The sequence below is a fragment of the Ranitomeya imitator genome, chromosome 6, assembly GCF_032444005.1.
Source record: "Ranitomeya imitator isolate aRanImi1 chromosome 6, aRanImi1.pri, whole genome shotgun sequence".
In the NCBI taxonomy this organism is placed as follows: Eukaryota; Metazoa; Chordata; class Amphibia; order Anura; family Dendrobatidae; genus Ranitomeya; species Ranitomeya imitator.
The window spans coordinates 196,275,311-196,292,835 of record NC_091287.1 but is presented as its reverse complement, the minus strand read 5'-3'; the positions used below and the strand labels follow the sequence as shown (position 1 = coordinate 196,292,835).

Sequence of the window (17,525 nt, the reverse complement as noted above, 5' to 3'; positions counted from 1 at the left end):
CAGGACACCGGCACCTGGCTCCCAGCGATGAGTGGAGTTTTTTTTTGTTTTTTTGTAATCGCAGCAGCATTATATGGGGCATATTATTCTATGCAGCATCTGATGGGGCCATCATTAACCTTTGTGCAGCATTATATGGGCATATTTTAACATGGAGCCATTATTAATCTTTGTGCAGCATTAGATGGGGCCCATCATGAACTGTATGGAGCATTATATGGGGCTCCTGATTCAATATGGATTATCAAAAACATTTAACCCATTGATGTCTCAATTAATTTTACTTTTATTGGTATCTGTTTATTTTTTAAACTTACCAGTAGCTGCTGCATTTCCCACCCTAGGCTTATACTGGAGTCAATAAGTTTTCCCAGTTTTTTGTGGCAAAGTTAGGAGCCGCGGCTTATACTTGAGTATATATAATTCATTTTTATATCCCAATGATATAAAATTCTGTGAAGGTCCTGTGGTTAAGATTCTCACCACATGCCTTGTTGATTTACTTAAGGGGTGTAGTTTCTAAAATTATGTCAGTTGTGTTTTTTCCCCCCTTGTTTTTGGTGCCTCTGGGGTTCAGCAAATGTGACATCGTATTCACAATCTATTCCAGCCAAAATTGAAATCCAAAATTCAAATAATGTCGGTTTCCTTACGAGCTCTCCCGCTTGCCCAAACAGTAGTTTACCCAACCACATATGGGCCATCGTTGAGAAATTGCACAACCAATTATATGGTCCGTTTTATGTTAACTTATGAAAATGGAAAATGTGGGGCTAAAGCAACATTTTAGTGGAAACACCGACATGTGCACAGACCCATTGAATTGAATAGCCAAATAGCGCTCAGTTCCTTCCAAGTCTCTGTGCATGGCTGCCCAATAGTATAAAATGCTGTGACACACCCATGATGTCAACATGATTACTGCACCACTAGATGAATTCATTGATCATCGCACCCCACACAAAGCCCTGTGGTTTACCTTGCAGTGGCACCGCAAGGTAAACTGACATGCTGCGATCTAAAAAGACGCGCAGCATGTCCGGAATCGCAGGACCACCGGATGCGTGTTACCACGCATAGTGGAGGCAGGATTTCATAAAATCCCCTCCACTATGCTGTAACATCTGGACGCTGCGGAATGAACGCTGCGGCTCCACGCAGTGTTCAATCCGCAGCTAGCCTGGATGTAAAACGGCCTGTGGACACATACCCTTATTCTCTGTCCTCTGATGTGATTGCACATCAGAGGACAGAGAAATAGGGGGATCGGGGACCCTGTTATATTTACCTGTGTCCCTGGGTCCTCCTGCTTCTCCTGGTCGCCGACATCTTCCTCTGGGAAGAAAACGGCGGGCGCATGTGCAGTGCACCCGCCGTGATCGGACGTCCGTAGTACATGCCTGCACAAGGCAATCTTGCCTTGCGCTGGCGTGTACTATGGAGGACAGAGAATGAACTTCAATCCAATATTGCAGCCAGCGGGTAAGGAAAGGGTGAATCAAACACCCAAAAACCCCGCCTCCATGGCTGAAGATTGTTCCCTCCAAATTCAGGTGACAGTGTCCCTTTAAGCCCATTGCAGCCCTGACTGCTTTAACTAGTCCCTACATCCTCAGTGGGGAAACCCAGTGTGTCACTGTCTGAGGAGGATTCCAAGGACTGGGGAGAGGAGGAGGTGGTAGAGGGAGATCAGGATCTTTAACGAGCTTCCTGTCCTGTAGAGGCCTCCGAATCCGTATGCAGCTCGCGGCTTCTTTTCCTTTTTTTTTTAAAGGGACACTGTCACCTGAATTTGGAGGGAACAATCTTCAGCCATGGAGGCGAGGTTTTTGGGTGTTTGATTCACCCTTTCCTTACCCACTGGCTGCATGCTGGCTGCAATAGTGGAGTGAAGTTCATTCTCTGTCCTCCGTAGTACATGCCTGCACAAGGCAATCTTGCCTTGCACAGGGCATGTACTATGGGGGACAGAGAATGAACTTCAATCCAATATTGCAGCCAGCATGCAGCCAGCGGGTAAGGAAAGGGTGAATCAAAAACCCCAAAACCCCGCCTCCATGGCTGAATATTGTTCCCTCCAAATTCAGGTGACTGTCCCTTTAAGGGATATATTTAAGGAGTCTTATTTCTGCCTGTATTATGGCCTTAAGGCTAGTGGCAAAATTAGGGGTTTCTTTTTGTATAGTCTTATTTATGCAGTTAGAACAGAGATCATTCTGCCACTGAACTGCAAGCGCGTCTTTGTTCTTTGATTTACCGCTAGACTTCCTCGACCCCTAGTGATCAAGCAGAAAAAAATGGATCCCGTTACCATAAGAGTGATATTCACGTAGATCACTCACCACCACTGACAGTCAAGGGTACCGGTTTTGGAGGCTGGAAAGATGCACGTACAGCGTCCCTTCTGGATGCCGAGGAGTTTTGCTGACAGGATGACTGCTGCTCCCACCACTCGAGCGGCTACTTATCCTGGTATGCTGGTGGCTCGGCAAGGTATCTGGCGAGAGCTGCTGCTGCTGCGACGGCTGCCTGCTCACGCTGCCCCACTTCCATGATGAAGTTGTGGGCATGAGTGTGTCTTCTGTGGCCATCCCACTTTAGGAGGGATCCACTGCACTCCCCGCCTCCTCCGATGCCCAATGGTTGCCCCTCCTCTCCTCTGCCACACCGCCGGAGTAACTTTTGCCGGCCGGCGTTTTGTTCATGGGCGCTGCCATCTTGAATCCGGCACCCGCCCCCAACGTCACGCACAAGGCACGCTGGGAGTGGGCGAGTCCGCGCGACCCGGAAGCGATTCCCCCCCCCGGACGCCGGCACAGGGGAGAGGGCGGCGCGGCAGCCACGGAGGAACCCAGGCACCCGACTCTGCTACACCGACGCTGAGGCTCAGAGGATCCGCGGACGGAGCTTCCAGCACCCGAGGTCCAGCGCACAGGCCCTGCCTGTTCTTCCACGCTGCGACAGGAGTGGGTAAGTAGAGAAAAAAATGCCGTGTTTAGCACAAGAGTCCCTGACAGGACAGGAAACCCAACTGAAGCGATGGAGAGGTACCGCCCTTTTATTTTTCAGTAGGGTTCCGGTCCTGATTGGGCAGAACCCCTCTCTTGGGTGTGCTGTCATGAGGGAAGGGAAAAAAGCAGTTAACACTTACGTTAGTGACTCAGTTGAGATGTAGATACTCCTGCTGCCCTAATGCAGGTTTGGTGGTGTCACTTCCTCAGGAGATATGAGGAAGTGACACCACGAAACGTGCGTTGGGGCTCATGCAGCACCTCCATGTAGCAGAGGCGATCGAGTAGTGCATGCTTATAGCCTCCCATGGAAGCTATTGAAGCATGCCAAAATAAATTTTAAAAAAAGTGTTTAAAAATAAAAAAAAAATATATATAAAAAGTTCAAATTACCCCCCTTTTGCCCCAGTCAAAATGAAACTTAAAAAAAAAAATCAAACCTACAAATATTTGGTATCGCCGGATTAAGAATCGCCTGATCAAGAAGAAGAAAAAAAAGGAAAAAAAAAAGAATGATTAACCTGATCGCTAAATGGTGTAGCGAGAAAAAAATCTTAACGACAAAAATACGTTTTGGTTGCCGAGACATTGCATTAAAATGCAATAACGGGCGATCAAAAGAACGTATCTGCACCAAAATGGTATGAATAAATTGGGCAATTTTTTTTTTACCACTTAGATAAAAAGAGAACCTAGACATTTTTGGTGTCTATGAACTTGTAATGGCCTGGAGAATCATAATGGTACCTCAGTTTTAGCATTTAGTGAACTCAGCAAAAAAGCCAAAACAAAAACCAAGTGTGGGATTGCGCCTTTTTTTTTGCAGTTTTATTACACTTTTTTTCCCCGCTTTCTGTTACACGACATGGTAAAACCAATGGTATTGTTCAAAACTACAACTCGTCCAGCAAAAAAATAAGCCCCCACATGGCCATACTGACAGAAAATTAGAAAAGTTATGGCTCTGGAAAGAAGGGGAGCAAAAAATGGCTCAGGGGGTGAAGGGGTTAACTGTTAGTGGCATAGCTCCACTCAGCATTTATTCGGTACATTATAAACTCTTTTTGGTAATATGTTGTATATTTTGTAGTTCTACCTTTCATTAAAATTAGCATTGCAGCCTTTGAGAATATCTTAATGAAAATTGTGTTTTAATTTATTCTGTTTAATAAAAGGTATTTTAACGGCCATATCTACTATATAATTGTCTAAGGGTCACTTCCGTCTGTCCTTCTGTCTTGGTTATTCATTCGCTGATTGGCCTCGGCAGCTGCCTGTCTGCCACAGCTGCCGCGACCAATCAGCCACGGCCACAGTCCGGAAGAAAATGGCCGCTCCTTCCTCCCCGCAGTCAGTGCCCAGCGTCCGCATAGTCCCCTCCGGTCAGCGCTCACACAGGATTAATGGCAGCGTTGACCGAGGTGTAACGCACTCCGTTAACGCTGCTATTAACCCTGTGTGACCAACTTTTTACTATTCATGCTGCCTATGCAGCATGAATAGTAAAAATATCTAATGTTAAAAATAAAAAAAAAATAAAAAAATAGTTACATACTCACCCTCCGGATCAGGAACCGGCCTTTCCCGCTCCGCGCGACGCGACCGCTACGTCATCATCGCGCGAGACCGCAATGCAATCTTCAGACCGGACCGCGCGACATGCATCGGGAACCGGCCACTTTATTTATTTTTTTTTTTAACAGGGATATGGTGCATACTACGCGGCTCTGTGCTGTATACTACGCGGCTCTGTGCTGTATACTACGCGGCTCTGTGCTGTATACTACGCGGCTCTGTGCTGTATACTACGCGGCTCTGTGCTGTATACTACGCGGCTCCGTGCAATATACTATGTGACTGGGCAAGCTGGGCAATATACTACATGGCTGGGCAATATACTATGTGACTGGGCAATATACTAAGTGAACTACGTGGTTGGGCAATATACTATGTGACTGGGCAATATACTACGTGAACTACGTGGCTGGGCAATATACTACGTGGCTGGGCAATATACTACGTGGCTGGGCAATATACTACGTGGACATGCATATTCTAGAACACCCGATGCTTAAGAATCAGGCCACCATCTAGTACTCTATAGTCTCCTGTTGGAGCTCAATGTGATATTTTGAGTTGTGCACCATTGTTTATATTTAGGTATTTTTTTCGTATCCATAATACAGGGACTGTAAGGTAGTGTATCTACATATGCCGACGCAACTTCTGGTGGTTCTAGGGAACTGACAGGTTCCTTTTAAGGGCAGCAAACAGGGGCATATGACCACACATATACAGAACAGCCTATACTTACATGGAATAAAATTACAACTCAAGCTATTTACGGTTTGTAAAATCTAACAAAAGGAGAGAGAAAACCTTACTTACCTTAAACAAAATGTGTTCATATTTGAATGAGTCTCTCTTGAATTGAATAGGTTGATGTGCTGTTCACCATTTGCGTGTTCTGTCCAAGAGACAGCAACATTTTTATGAAAAGAGAAAGGCTTATCCATGTTGCCCTTAAGTACTTCTTTATTGGGAAACCTTATTGCAGCTCGCTTAATTAATGCTTGCAAGAATTTTTTTAATTTGCTTAGTACATTTATTCTCCATTTCTGGGAGGTGATCTTCCGATTAGGATTCACAGACAATGTCCACACAGATGGTTTTTCAGAATTTTTTAATTCTTTAGCGCTCTTCTGATGAGATATAAGTTCCAAGAAGTTGTTCACAAGCATGTTACTGCGATCAATCAGTAGATCCGGGTAAGCTTCCAAAAGGATGTCAAAGATCTTTAAAGAGTCCTCCTGGATACCTATCATAATATGAGTCATAGCAGTGGAGAGATGTGCACTTACAAGAGGAAAGAAAGGAGCAAGTTTTTCTTGGGAGACCATGGGTGCTAATTGCTGTAAGACAGAAATGGCAGCAGATCGAACCACTGGATCTTTATCTGTGAATACAGCAGCGACTTCACTCATGATAACAGAAATATGTGTGTCAATCACTGAAGGATATGCTGATAGGATTTCTCGGAGACCAACTAGAGCATCATGTTTAATACCAGCGTTGTAATGGTGCATCTGAGACAAGATATCCTGCAAATAAAAACAAACATTTAATACATGCTGTCACTTATGATCTAGGTTACTCATTCACATTCAACTATTTCTGTATGCAGTTCTCATGTGCACACTCATTATCCCATAGCTTGCACTACATCTCAACTGACCACACAATCAATCTGATAAACCAATGTAAACTGTGTAGGGACCCAATTCGCCATGTCCTGGCTCTCAGAACTACACCAAAGCCTGTCGCATGTCTGCATATGTGAAAGATGTAAACCCATGAACCGCATTTATCAATTTGTAGGAAACAAATGTACAATGACTCGAGGCACCCTGATCACAAGAACGGGGGTCCAAATATTGTATTGTGAATAGAGTACCTCTAACCAGGTGTGACCACAGCTACAATCTCTTCTATGGGAGTGAATTTGTGTGGCCACCACTGTAATAGAAAAGTAGAATGCTGGTCATGCATTGCAAACTACCATTCATATAGGGAACAAATTAAATACCCCCTTACACACGCACACAATATACTACAATGGAAAGTCACTCCTACAGTAGACTAATTGGTGGCCGTAGCAGGGAGTTTTAGCCAGACGTGGCTTCCCTACACAGCCTAAGGCTGGGTTTAGAGGAGCCTATTCACAATCCACAATACAAGTGGGTCTTGAGATCCAGTTTTACAATCTTATACAGTGGGGCAAAAAAGTATTTAGTCAGTCAGCAATAGTGCAAGTTCCACCACTTAAAAAGATGAGAGGCGTCTGTAATTTACATCATAGGTAGACCTCAACTATGGGAGACAAACTGAGAAAAAAAAATCCAGAAAATCACATTGTCTGTTTTTTTATCATTTTATTTGCATATTATGGTGGAAAATAAGTATTTGGTCAGAAACAAACAATCAAGATTTCTGGCTCTCACAGACCTGTAACTTCTTCTTTAAGAGTCTCCTCTTTCCTCCACTCATTACCTGTAGTAATGGCACCTGTTTAAACTTGTTATCAGTATAAAAAGACACCTGTGCACACCCTCAAACAGTCTGACTCCAAACTCCACTATGGTGAAGACCAAAGAGCTGTCAAAGGACAGCAGAAACAAAATTGTAGCCCTGCACCAGGCTGGGAAGACTGAATCTGCAATAGCCAACCAGCTTGGAGTGAAGAAATCAACAGTGGGAGCAATAATTAGAAAATGGAAGACATACAAGACCACTGATAATCTCCCTCGATCTGGGGCTCCACGCAAAATCCCACCCCGTGGGGTCAGAATGATCACAAGAACGGTGAGCAAAAATCCCAGAACCACGCGGGGGGACCTAGTGAATGAACTGCAGAGAGCTTGGACCAATGTAACAAGGCCTACCATAAGTAACACACTACGCCACCATGGACTCAGATCCTGCAGTGCCAGACATGTCCCACTGCTTAAGCCAGTACATGTCCGGGCCCGTCTGAAGTTTGCTAGAGAGCATTTGGATGATCCAGAGGAGTTTTGGGAGAATGTCCAATGGTCTGATGAAACCAAACTGGAACTGTTTGGTAGAAACACAACTTGTCGTGTTTGGAGGAAAAAGAATACTGAGTTGCAACCATCAAACACCATACCTACTGTAAAGCATGGTGGTGGAAACATCATGCTTTGGGGCTGTTTCTCTGCAAAGGGGCCAGGACGACTGATCCGGGTACATGAAAGAATGAATGGGGCCATGTATCGTGAGATTTTGAGTGCAAACCTCCTTCCATCAGCAAGGGCTTTGAAGATGAAACGTGGCTGGGTCTTTCAACATGACAATAATCCAAAGCACACCGCCAGGGCAACGAAGGAGTGGCTTCGTAAGAAGCATTTCAAGGTCCTGGAGTGGCCTAGCCAGTCTCCAGATCTCAACCCTATAGAAAACCTTTGGAGGGAGTTGAAAGTCCGTGTTGCCAAGCAAAAAGCCAAAAACATCACTGCTCTAGAGGAGATCTGCATGGAGGAATGGGCCAACATACCAACAACAGTGTGTGGCAACCTTGTGAAGACTTACAGAAAAAGGTTTGACCTCTGTCATTGCCAACAAAGGATATATTACAAAGTATTGAGATGAAATTTTGTTTCTGACCAAATACTTATTTTCCACCATAATATGCAAATAAAATGATAAAAAAACAGACAATGTGATTTTCTGGATTTTTTTTTCTCAGTTTGTCTCCCATAGTTGAGGTCTACCTATGATGTAAATTACAGACGCCTCTCATCTTTTTAAGTGGTGGAACTTGCACTATTGCTGACTGACTAAATACTTTTTTGCCCCACTGTATCTAAGAAGCTATAAGTTTGAAGCCAGATACCTGCGGTCAGTCTGAGTATCGCGGTCTTTATACACACTGAGTTATTTCTGTCTGAACTGGAAATAAATGAATATCCAAGTCTACTTTCACACATCAGGTGTTTCAGGCACAATCCGGCAAGTTTTGAAAAAAACAGATCTGTCTTTTTTTTACGCTGGATCCGTTTTTTTCTCATAGAGTTGTATTCGCGCTGGATTAGCACCTGATGGCCACACGTTTCATCCGTTTTTTTCCCGGATCCGTCCAAAATAGAATTAGTCTTACCGGTAATTTGGTTTCTAGGAACCTTCCATGACAGCATCTTCGGAGGTGGTCTTCCCTGCCCTAATAGGGTACAGGAACACAAAGAGCTTAAATACCCCTCCCCTTCCTGCAACCACCAGTGTTTTCCTGGACACTAGCATGTATAATTACCACGAAAAATGCAGGAATCATCCAATAAGAAAAAATATCAGATAGGGAGGGAAATTAGTGCTGTCGTGGAAGGTTCCTAGAAACCGAATTACCGGTAAGACAAATTCTATTTTCTCTAGTCACCTTCCACGACAGCCATTTCAGAGTAATACCAACAGCTAATTTCTCTAGGGAGGGATCACAGCTTGCACAACTTGTCTGCCAAATGTTAAGTCCCTATTGAAATTTAGCTTGTAACGTCTGGTGAACGTGTGGATGTACGACCAAGTGTCGGCTCTGCAAATGAAGCATTCCCCCTCTGCCCACGATGTTGCAATCACCCGGGTAGAATGTGCCTTCAGAGATGCAGGTGGATCAAGTTTCTGTGATGAGAAAGCCAGGCAAATAGACTGTTTGATCCAATTCACGATTGTGTTCTGTGCCGCCTTCTTGCCTTTGTTCCGGCCTGAGAACTGGATGAATACATTTTGATCGATTAGCCAGGCTTCAGTCTGTCGTAAGTAAGATAGAACCATCCTGCGGACGACAAGGGTGTTAAAGGTCTCTTCCTTAAGGTTGGAGAGGTTTGGGCAGAATGAGGGTAGCACAATATCCTGATCCCTGTGAAAATCTGAGACCACTTTAGGAAGAAAGGACTGATCTAGTTTCAGTGTAATGCTATCCATAGTGAATATTCGATAAGGTTCCTGTATCGACAGGGCCTGCAACTCACTTATACATCTAGCCGTAGTGATTGCGACTAAAAAGACTGTTTTGTGGGTTAAGTACTTTATAGTCATAGATTCAAGGGTTTCATATGGATCTTGAGTTAGACCATTAAGAACGATATTGAGGTCCCAAGGTGGCACCTTACTACGGAGTCTAGGATGCATCCTGGATGCTGAAATCATAAACCGTTTGATCCAGCGGTGGCCGGCTAAGTCTAGATCAAAAATGGTAATTAGACCTACCGGTAATTGTATTTTCAGGAATCCATCCTGACAGCACCATTGGAGGACGTCCTTATTACCCTCAGTGGGACAGGAACAAGCAGCGGTTAAAAGGACCCTCCCCACTCCACTCACCAGTGATTTTCTAAGTACCACATCTGGATGGATGCAAAAAAGAGAGTTTATTAACAGTCATACACCAATGTTACATCACATTAGTCAATAGTATAAACTTGCAGTGGGAGGGAACTAGTAGTGCTGTCAGGATGGATTCCTGGAAATACAATTACCGGTAGGTCTAATTATCGTTTTCCAGTTCACCACCTGACAGCACCATTGGAGGAATACCATGGATGGTAAACTAGGGTGAGACTACTGATTGTAATACTTTTCTACCAAAAGCTAACTGATCTGATGAGACATTAATTTATAGTGTCTGGCAAAGGTAGAAAGACTGGTCCAAGTCGCCGCCCTACAAATTTTCTCTGCTGAGGCTTCCCCCCCCCCCCCCCTTCTGCCCATGATGTAGAGACAGCTCGAGTTGAATGGGCTCTTAGAATATCTGGGGGATCTTTCCCTTGGTCTGTATACGCTAGGTTTATCATGGTTTTGATCCATCTAGCAATGGTTGATTTTGCTGCCTTACAACCTCTATTTGGACCCCCGAACTGAATGAACAAGTTAGTTAGTGTCCAGTCTCCAACCTTCCGTCGCCCCCAGGTATTTTAGCACAGTCTCCCTAACGTCAAGGTTATGGTAGACCCCTTCCTTTGTGTTTCTAGGGTGTTAGCAGAATGAGGGAAGGATTATCTCCTGATTTATATTTGTTGAAGATACTACTTTGCGGAGGAAGGCTGGGTTAAGTCTTAGGGTACCGTCACACAGTGGCACTTTGATCGCTAGGACGGCACGATCCGTGACGTTCCAGCGATATCCTTACGATCTCACTGTGTGACACGCTACTGCGATCAGGGACCCCGCTGAGAATCGTACGTCGTAGCAGATCGTTTGAAACTTTATTTCGTCGCTGGATTTCCCGCTGACATCGCTGAATCGGCGTGTGTGACGCCGATTCAGCGATGTCTTCACTGGTAACCAGGGTAAACATTGGGTTACTAAGCGCAGGGCCACGCTTAGTAACCCGATATTTAGCCTGGTTACCAGTGTAAATGTAAAAAAAAAAAAAACAAACACTACATACTTACCTTCCCGGTGTCTGATCATGTCTCTCGCCTTCAGCTTCCCGCACTGACTGGTGAGCGCCGGCCAGCCGTAAAGTACAGCGGTGACGTCACCGCTGTGCTTTCTGGCTGTCCGGTGCTCACTGTCAGTGCAGAGAAGCACAGCGCCGAGGGACGCGACAGGAATGTAAGTATGTAGTGTTTGTTTTTTTTACTTTTACGCTGGTAACCAGGGTAAACATCGGGTTACTAAGCGCGGCACTGCGCTTAGTAACCCGATGTTTACCCTGGTTACCAGGGGACTTCGGGATCGTTGGTCGCTGGAGAGCTGTCTGTGTGACATCTGTCCAGCGACCAAACAGCAACGCTGCAGCGATCGACATCGTTGTCGTATCGCTGCAGCGTCGTTTTAGTGTGACGGTACCCTTAAGACTATTCTATCGTCAAAGATCTGAAGATATGGATCCTGAGTAGATAGAGCCTGCATCTCCCCCAATCTTTTAGCTGACGTGATGGCAATCAGGAAGGCTGTTTTAAAGGAGAGATTGGCTATGCTCATATCTTCTGATAACAAGTACGGGGTTTTACACAGGGTATTAAGGACCAAGTTTAGGTCCCAAGGAGGAGTTGATTTTCTTACAAGTGGTCTCATTCTTTGTGTGGCCCTGGAAAATCTTGCTATCCAAGGATGGGAGGCTAGTGACATATCAAAAAAGACGACACTAAGGGCTGCAATCTGTACTTTTAAAGTACTAGGCCGGAGGACCTTCTCAAAACAGAGTTGCAGGAAGTCGAGGATTCTGGGAATGTCGGGTTTTGAAATATCCACAGGAACCTCTCCCAGAAAGAAATAATAACGCTTCCAGATTTTGTTATAAATCGCTAAGGTCACCGGCTTTCTGCTTGCCTGGAGTGTGGTAATTACATCCTCTGACAGGCCTCTGGATCTTAGGGTTCGCTGTTCAGGATCCAAGCAGATAGGTGTAGAGAGCCTGGGTCTTGGTGGAACACCGGCCACTGTAGTAGAAGGTCTTGCCTGTTCGGTAGGAAGATTGGTCTCTGTTGACATTCTGGATAGTAGAGAGACCCAGCTCCTTTTTGGCCAAAAAGGAACCACCAGGATTACGATTGCTCTCCCGTCTCGTATCTTCCTGAGTGTCTTCGATATCAGAGGAAGAGGCGGAAATGCGTACAGGAGACCTCCCCAATACTGAGACAAGGCGTCTAATCCTGTGGCTCCATCTGGAGGATTGAGAGAGAAAAATGCTCTGGTCTTTGCATTTGACCTGGTGGCAAAAAGATCCACCTGAGGTGTTCCCCACTGCTGGCACAGACTGCTGAATACATCTGGGTTTAGTTCCCATTCTCCAGGATGTACAGGCGTTCTGCTCAAAAAGTCTGCTACTTGATTTTTGGCGCCTTCCAGGTGAACTGCCGAGATGGATCTGACAGATTTTTCCACCCATCTGAAGATCTGGTCTGCTAAGTATTGCAGGGGTGGATGTTTCGGACCTCCTTGATGTATTAGAAATGCCACTGTTGTCACATTGTCGGACAGTATTCTTACATGTCTGTCTCTGACCTGTGACTGGGCATGGTATAGCACCTTCCATATCGCATACAGCTCCCTGAAATTTGACGAACTTGCGGCAATCTGAGGACTCCATTCTCCCTGGTAGTATGTCCTTTCTATATGTCCACCCCATCCGAATTGACTAGCATCTGTGGTAACAGTTACACAGGGATCGAGGACCCATGGAACACCCACTTTTAGGTTCTTCGGTGTGGTCCACCAGGTTAGGGATTCCTTTCCTGACAGAGAAACAATCATCTTCTTGTCCAGAGAGTACTGTCTCCTGTTCCAAAATTTCAAAATCTTTCTGTAACCCTCGCGAGTGGAATTGGCTCCATTTCACACAGGGTATACATGCCGTCATTAGGCCCAGAATCCTCATTGCCTCTGTGATGGAGGGGGTACTCCTTCTGAATTGGTGGATGTGCCTGATCAAGGCCTTCCGTCTGTCTTCTGGTAAAAAAGATATTCTGGCGTTGGAATCTAATATGACCCCCAAAAATTTCATTCTGGAATCTGGGACCAGGCATGATTTTCCCCAATTCACAATCCACCCCTGGTCCTGTAGAATGGAGAGTGTGAAGCTGCAGTCTATCTTGAGAAGTTTCTCCGACCTCGCCATTATCAGAAAGTCATCCAGATATGGCACTATGGCAATATTCTGGTTCCTTAGAAAGGCTACTACCTCTGACATTAGTTTGGTAAATATTCTGGGTGCTGAAGCAAGGTCGAAGGGGAGACATCTGAACTGGAAGTGATGCATTACTCCTTTGTTCATCAGGGCGAATCTCAGAAACTTTTGGTAGGAAGCGTGTATTGGGACATGGTAGTATGCATTGCTTAGATCTAAGGTGCACATCACCATGTCTTTGTCTGAGAGGCGTTGTGGACTTTATAGATTCCATCCTGAATCTTTTGTACCTGACCCACCTGTTCAAGGGTTTTAAATTTATGATCATTCGGGAGTCTCCCGAAGGTTTTTTTTTTTTTTTTTTATTGAGAACAGGTGAGAATAATGGCCCTTGGCTCTTTCTGAGACGGGTACCGGGATGATTGCCTCTAACTCTAACAACTCCTGGATGTTTGTCCACATAGAGGAGTCTAAGAGCGGACAGGGTCTGGTTACTACAAATCTTTCTAAGGGACGGTTGGAGAATTCTAGTTTGTACCCCTGAGCAATCACCTGCAGAATCCAAGGATTTTGGGATATTTTCTGCCAACCCCCTAGAAATTTTTGTAACCGACCTCCCACCTGATGTCATTTATTTGTCTTTCCTGCACCTGTACTTGGGAAGATGGAGTCTCTACCTTTTCCACCCTTGGGATAAGACCACCTAACCGATTTCCCTTTCCCTTTGTAGTCTGTCTTCTGACCAGGTCGGGATCTACGAAAGGGCTGGAATTTTTGTGTGTTCTCCTCAGGGAACCCCTTTTTATCTGAGGCTTTTTCTAAAATGTAATCTAGAATAAGCCCAAATACTTTATTCCCTGAGAATGGGATTCCGCACAGTTTATTTTTTGATTGGATATCCCCTGACCAAGTCTTTAGCCAGATAGCCCTTTCTGGCCGCGTTGGAGAAAAACTCGCTTCCGGCGGCGATGCGTACAGATTCTGCTGAAGCGTCCGCCATAAAGCCTGTTGCGAGTTCAAGTAACAGAAGAGATTTGAGAATAACATCTCTGGAAGTCTTAGCTTTGAGATGTTCCTCCAAATCGTCTATCCATAAATGCATGGACCGGGCTACTGATGTTGCAGCTATATTGGCCCGTATTATTGCTGCCGAGGATTCTCAAGTTCTCCTGAGCAGTCCATCTGCTTTGCGATCCATTGGATCCTTTAAAGCGGAGGAATCTTAAAATGGAATCGAGGTCTTCTTTACCACCTTTGCCAATGGAACATATATCTTGGGAACTTCATCCCACACTTTAATGTCCTCTGGATTATAAGGTAAACGGAGTCTGAAGTCTCTAGGTACTACTAGTCTCTTCTCCGCTTCCTGCCATTCTTCCAGAATTATGGACCGAATATCATTGTTGATTGGAAAAACCTTTGTGACTTGAGCATGTAAACCGCCAAACATTTCATCCTGGATCGAGGTTTCCTCTGGTGTGTCCTATAACTGCATGGTGTTACGAACTGCATGAAGAAGCTCATCAGTATCTGCAGCCGAGAAGAGATAGCTTTTCTTTCTGGCCAATGATTTGTCTCTTCCTTCCTGGTCTGATTCTTCCGAATTCTTGGAAGCGGTATCTGGAGAAGGATGCAGCCGCATGCTGGGAATCAATCGCTGCTGGAAGCGACCGCCGCATTCACCTAACAGCAGACAGGCACACAGACCGAGAGCCCCCTGTGGGAGGAAACGGACCCGACCCCGGGAGCAGCGCTACACTGGGGAGGCTGAGGGACCCCCCATAGAAAGTATCAGCTGCGGCAGGGAAGGGAAAGGCTGTGTCCCCCGATCCCCACCATCTGCACAGCACCGGAGGAAAAGCTTGCAGCTCCTATCCACAGTGGGACAGCAAAAACACAGGTGGGTGGAGTGGGGAGGATCCTTTTAACCGCTTGTTGTTCCTGTCCCACTGAGGGTAAGAAGGAAGTCCTCCAATGGTGCTGTTAGGTGGTGAACTGGAAAAAAGGTGCTAAGGGCTGATACTTGCACTTTGAGTGTGCTAGGGGTAAGGCCCATTTCTAATCCCTCTGTAAGAAATCTAAGACCAGTGCTATATTGGGATGAAAGGGGTCTGGGGTTTCTGGGAAACACCAGGACGTAAACCTTTTCCAGACCTTGGCATAGATGGCAATGGTCACTGGCTTTCTGCTTTTTTGGAGGGTTTGGATTACTTTATCTGAGAGTCCCCTTGCTCTTAAGATTTTGGCCTCAGTAACCATGCCGCTAGGTTCAGCTTGTGTAGGTCCGGATGTAGTAGGGGACCTTGGTGAAGGAGGTCGACTTTCTGAGGTAGAAGCCAGGAGATAGATATAGATACATACACCGTATTTTCTGGTGTATAAGACGACTGGGCGTATAAGACGACCCCCAACTTTTACATATAAAATATGGAATTTGGGATATACCCGCCATATAAGACGGGGTCATCTTATACGCCCAGTCATCTTATACGGCGTGTGTGGTGCGTATGGTTCCCAGGGTCTGGAGGAGAGGAGACTCCTTCAGGCCCTGGGATCCATATTCACGTAAAAAATAAAGAATAAAAATAAAAAATATGGATATACTCACCCTCGGATGGCCCCTGGCTCTCAGCGGTGCAAGCGGCAGCCTCCGTTCCTAAGAATGCATTGAGCGACGTCATCGCAGGTCCTACATAATGCATTCTTAGGAACGAAGGCTGCCGCTTGCACCGCTGAGAGCCAGGCGCCGTCCGAGGATGAGTATATCCATATTTTTTTTTTTTTATTCTTTATTTTTTACATGATTATGGATCCCAGGGCCTGAAGGAGAGTCTCCTCTCCTTCAGACACTGGGAACCATCCAGGATCGCTCCTTGCACACGCCGTGCCCGGTGTACAAGACGACCCCCGACTTTTTAGACGATTTTCAGGGGTTAAAAAGTCGTCTTATACTCCGAAAAATACGGTATGTATATATGTATGTGTGTGTGTGTGTGTGTGTGTGTGTGTGTGTGTGTGTGTGTGTGTGTGTGTGTGTGTGTGTGTGTGTGTGTGTGTAAAGCTACTTAAAGTGGCCACTTGCAAGTTGTTCTGCTGTTTAAATTTCCTCTGAAGAGTGGCATCATGGGCTACTCAAAACAACTGTAATGATCTGAAATCAACGATTATTCAACATAATTGTTCAGGGGAAGGATACAAAAAGCTGTCTCAGAGATTTAACCTGTCAATTTCCAGTGAGGAACATAGTAAGGAAATGGAAGAACACAGGTACAGTTCTTGTTAAGGCCAGAAGTAGCAGGCCAAGAAAAACATCAGAAAGGCAGAGAAGAAGAATGGTGAGATCAATCAAGGACAATCCTCAGACCACCTCCAGAGAGCCTTGCTGCAGATGGATGCATCAACTTGCTGCAGATGGTGTCACTGTGCATCGGTCAACTATACAATGCACTTTGCACAAGGAGAAGCTGTATGGGAGAGTGATGCGAAAGAAGCTGTTTCTGCAAGCACGCCACAAAGAAAGTCGGCTGAGGTATGCAAAAGCACATTTGGAGAAGCCAATTTCTTTTTGGAAGAAGGTCCTGTGGACTGATAAAACCAAGACTGAGTTGTTTGGTCATACGAAAAGGCGTTATGCATGGCGGCCAAAAAACACAGCATTCCAAGAAAAACACTTGCTACCCACAGTAAAATTTGGTGGAGGTTCCATCATGCTTTGGGGCTGTGTGGCCAATGTCGGCACCGGGAATCTTGTTAAAGTTGAGGGACGCATGGATTCCTCTCAGTATCAGCAGATTCTTGACAATAATGTTCATGAATCAGTGACAAAGTTGAAGTTACGCAGGGGATGGATCTTTCAGCAAGACAATGATCCAAAACACCGCTCCAAATCTACTCAGGCATTCATGCAGAGGAACAATTACACTGTTCTGGAATGGCCATCCCAGTCCCCAGACCTGAATATCATTGAACATCTGTGGGATCATTTGAAGAGGGCTGTCCATGCTCGGCGACCATCAAACTTAACTGAACTGGATTTGTTTTGTAAAGAGGAATGGACAAAAATACCTTCATCCAGGAACTCATTAAAAGCTACAGGAAGCGACTAGAGGCTGTTATTTTTGCAAAAGGAGGATCTACTAAATATTAATGTCACTTTTCTGGTGGGGTGCCCATACTTATCCATTTGTGAAATTTTTTTTGGAATGCAGATTGCACATTTTCTGTTAGTATAATAAACATCATTTTAAGGCAGAAACATTACTGTGTCCAACAGTTATTAGATATATGAAGCTGAAATAGCTGTTGCAAAAAAAAAAAAACAACTTTTATAAAACATTAAGCTTAAGATTAATAGGGGTGCCCAAAGTGTGTGTCTG

The 17,525-nt window shown here is 45.1% G+C and overlaps 1 protein-coding gene across 1 annotated transcript in view; it reads right to left on the bottom strand.

Moving 5' to 3' along the window:
• TEX10 (testis expressed 10) overlaps positions 1-17,525 on the bottom strand; it is a 633,649-nt gene that overhangs the window by 555,291 nt on the left and 60,833 nt on the right. Inside the window, exon 2 of the mRNA XM_069730421.1 lies at positions 5,400-6,112. Coding sequence (XP_069586522.1) covers positions 5,400-6,112 — 713 coding nt within the window. The remainder of the gene's footprint in view (positions 1-5,399; positions 6,113-17,525) is intronic.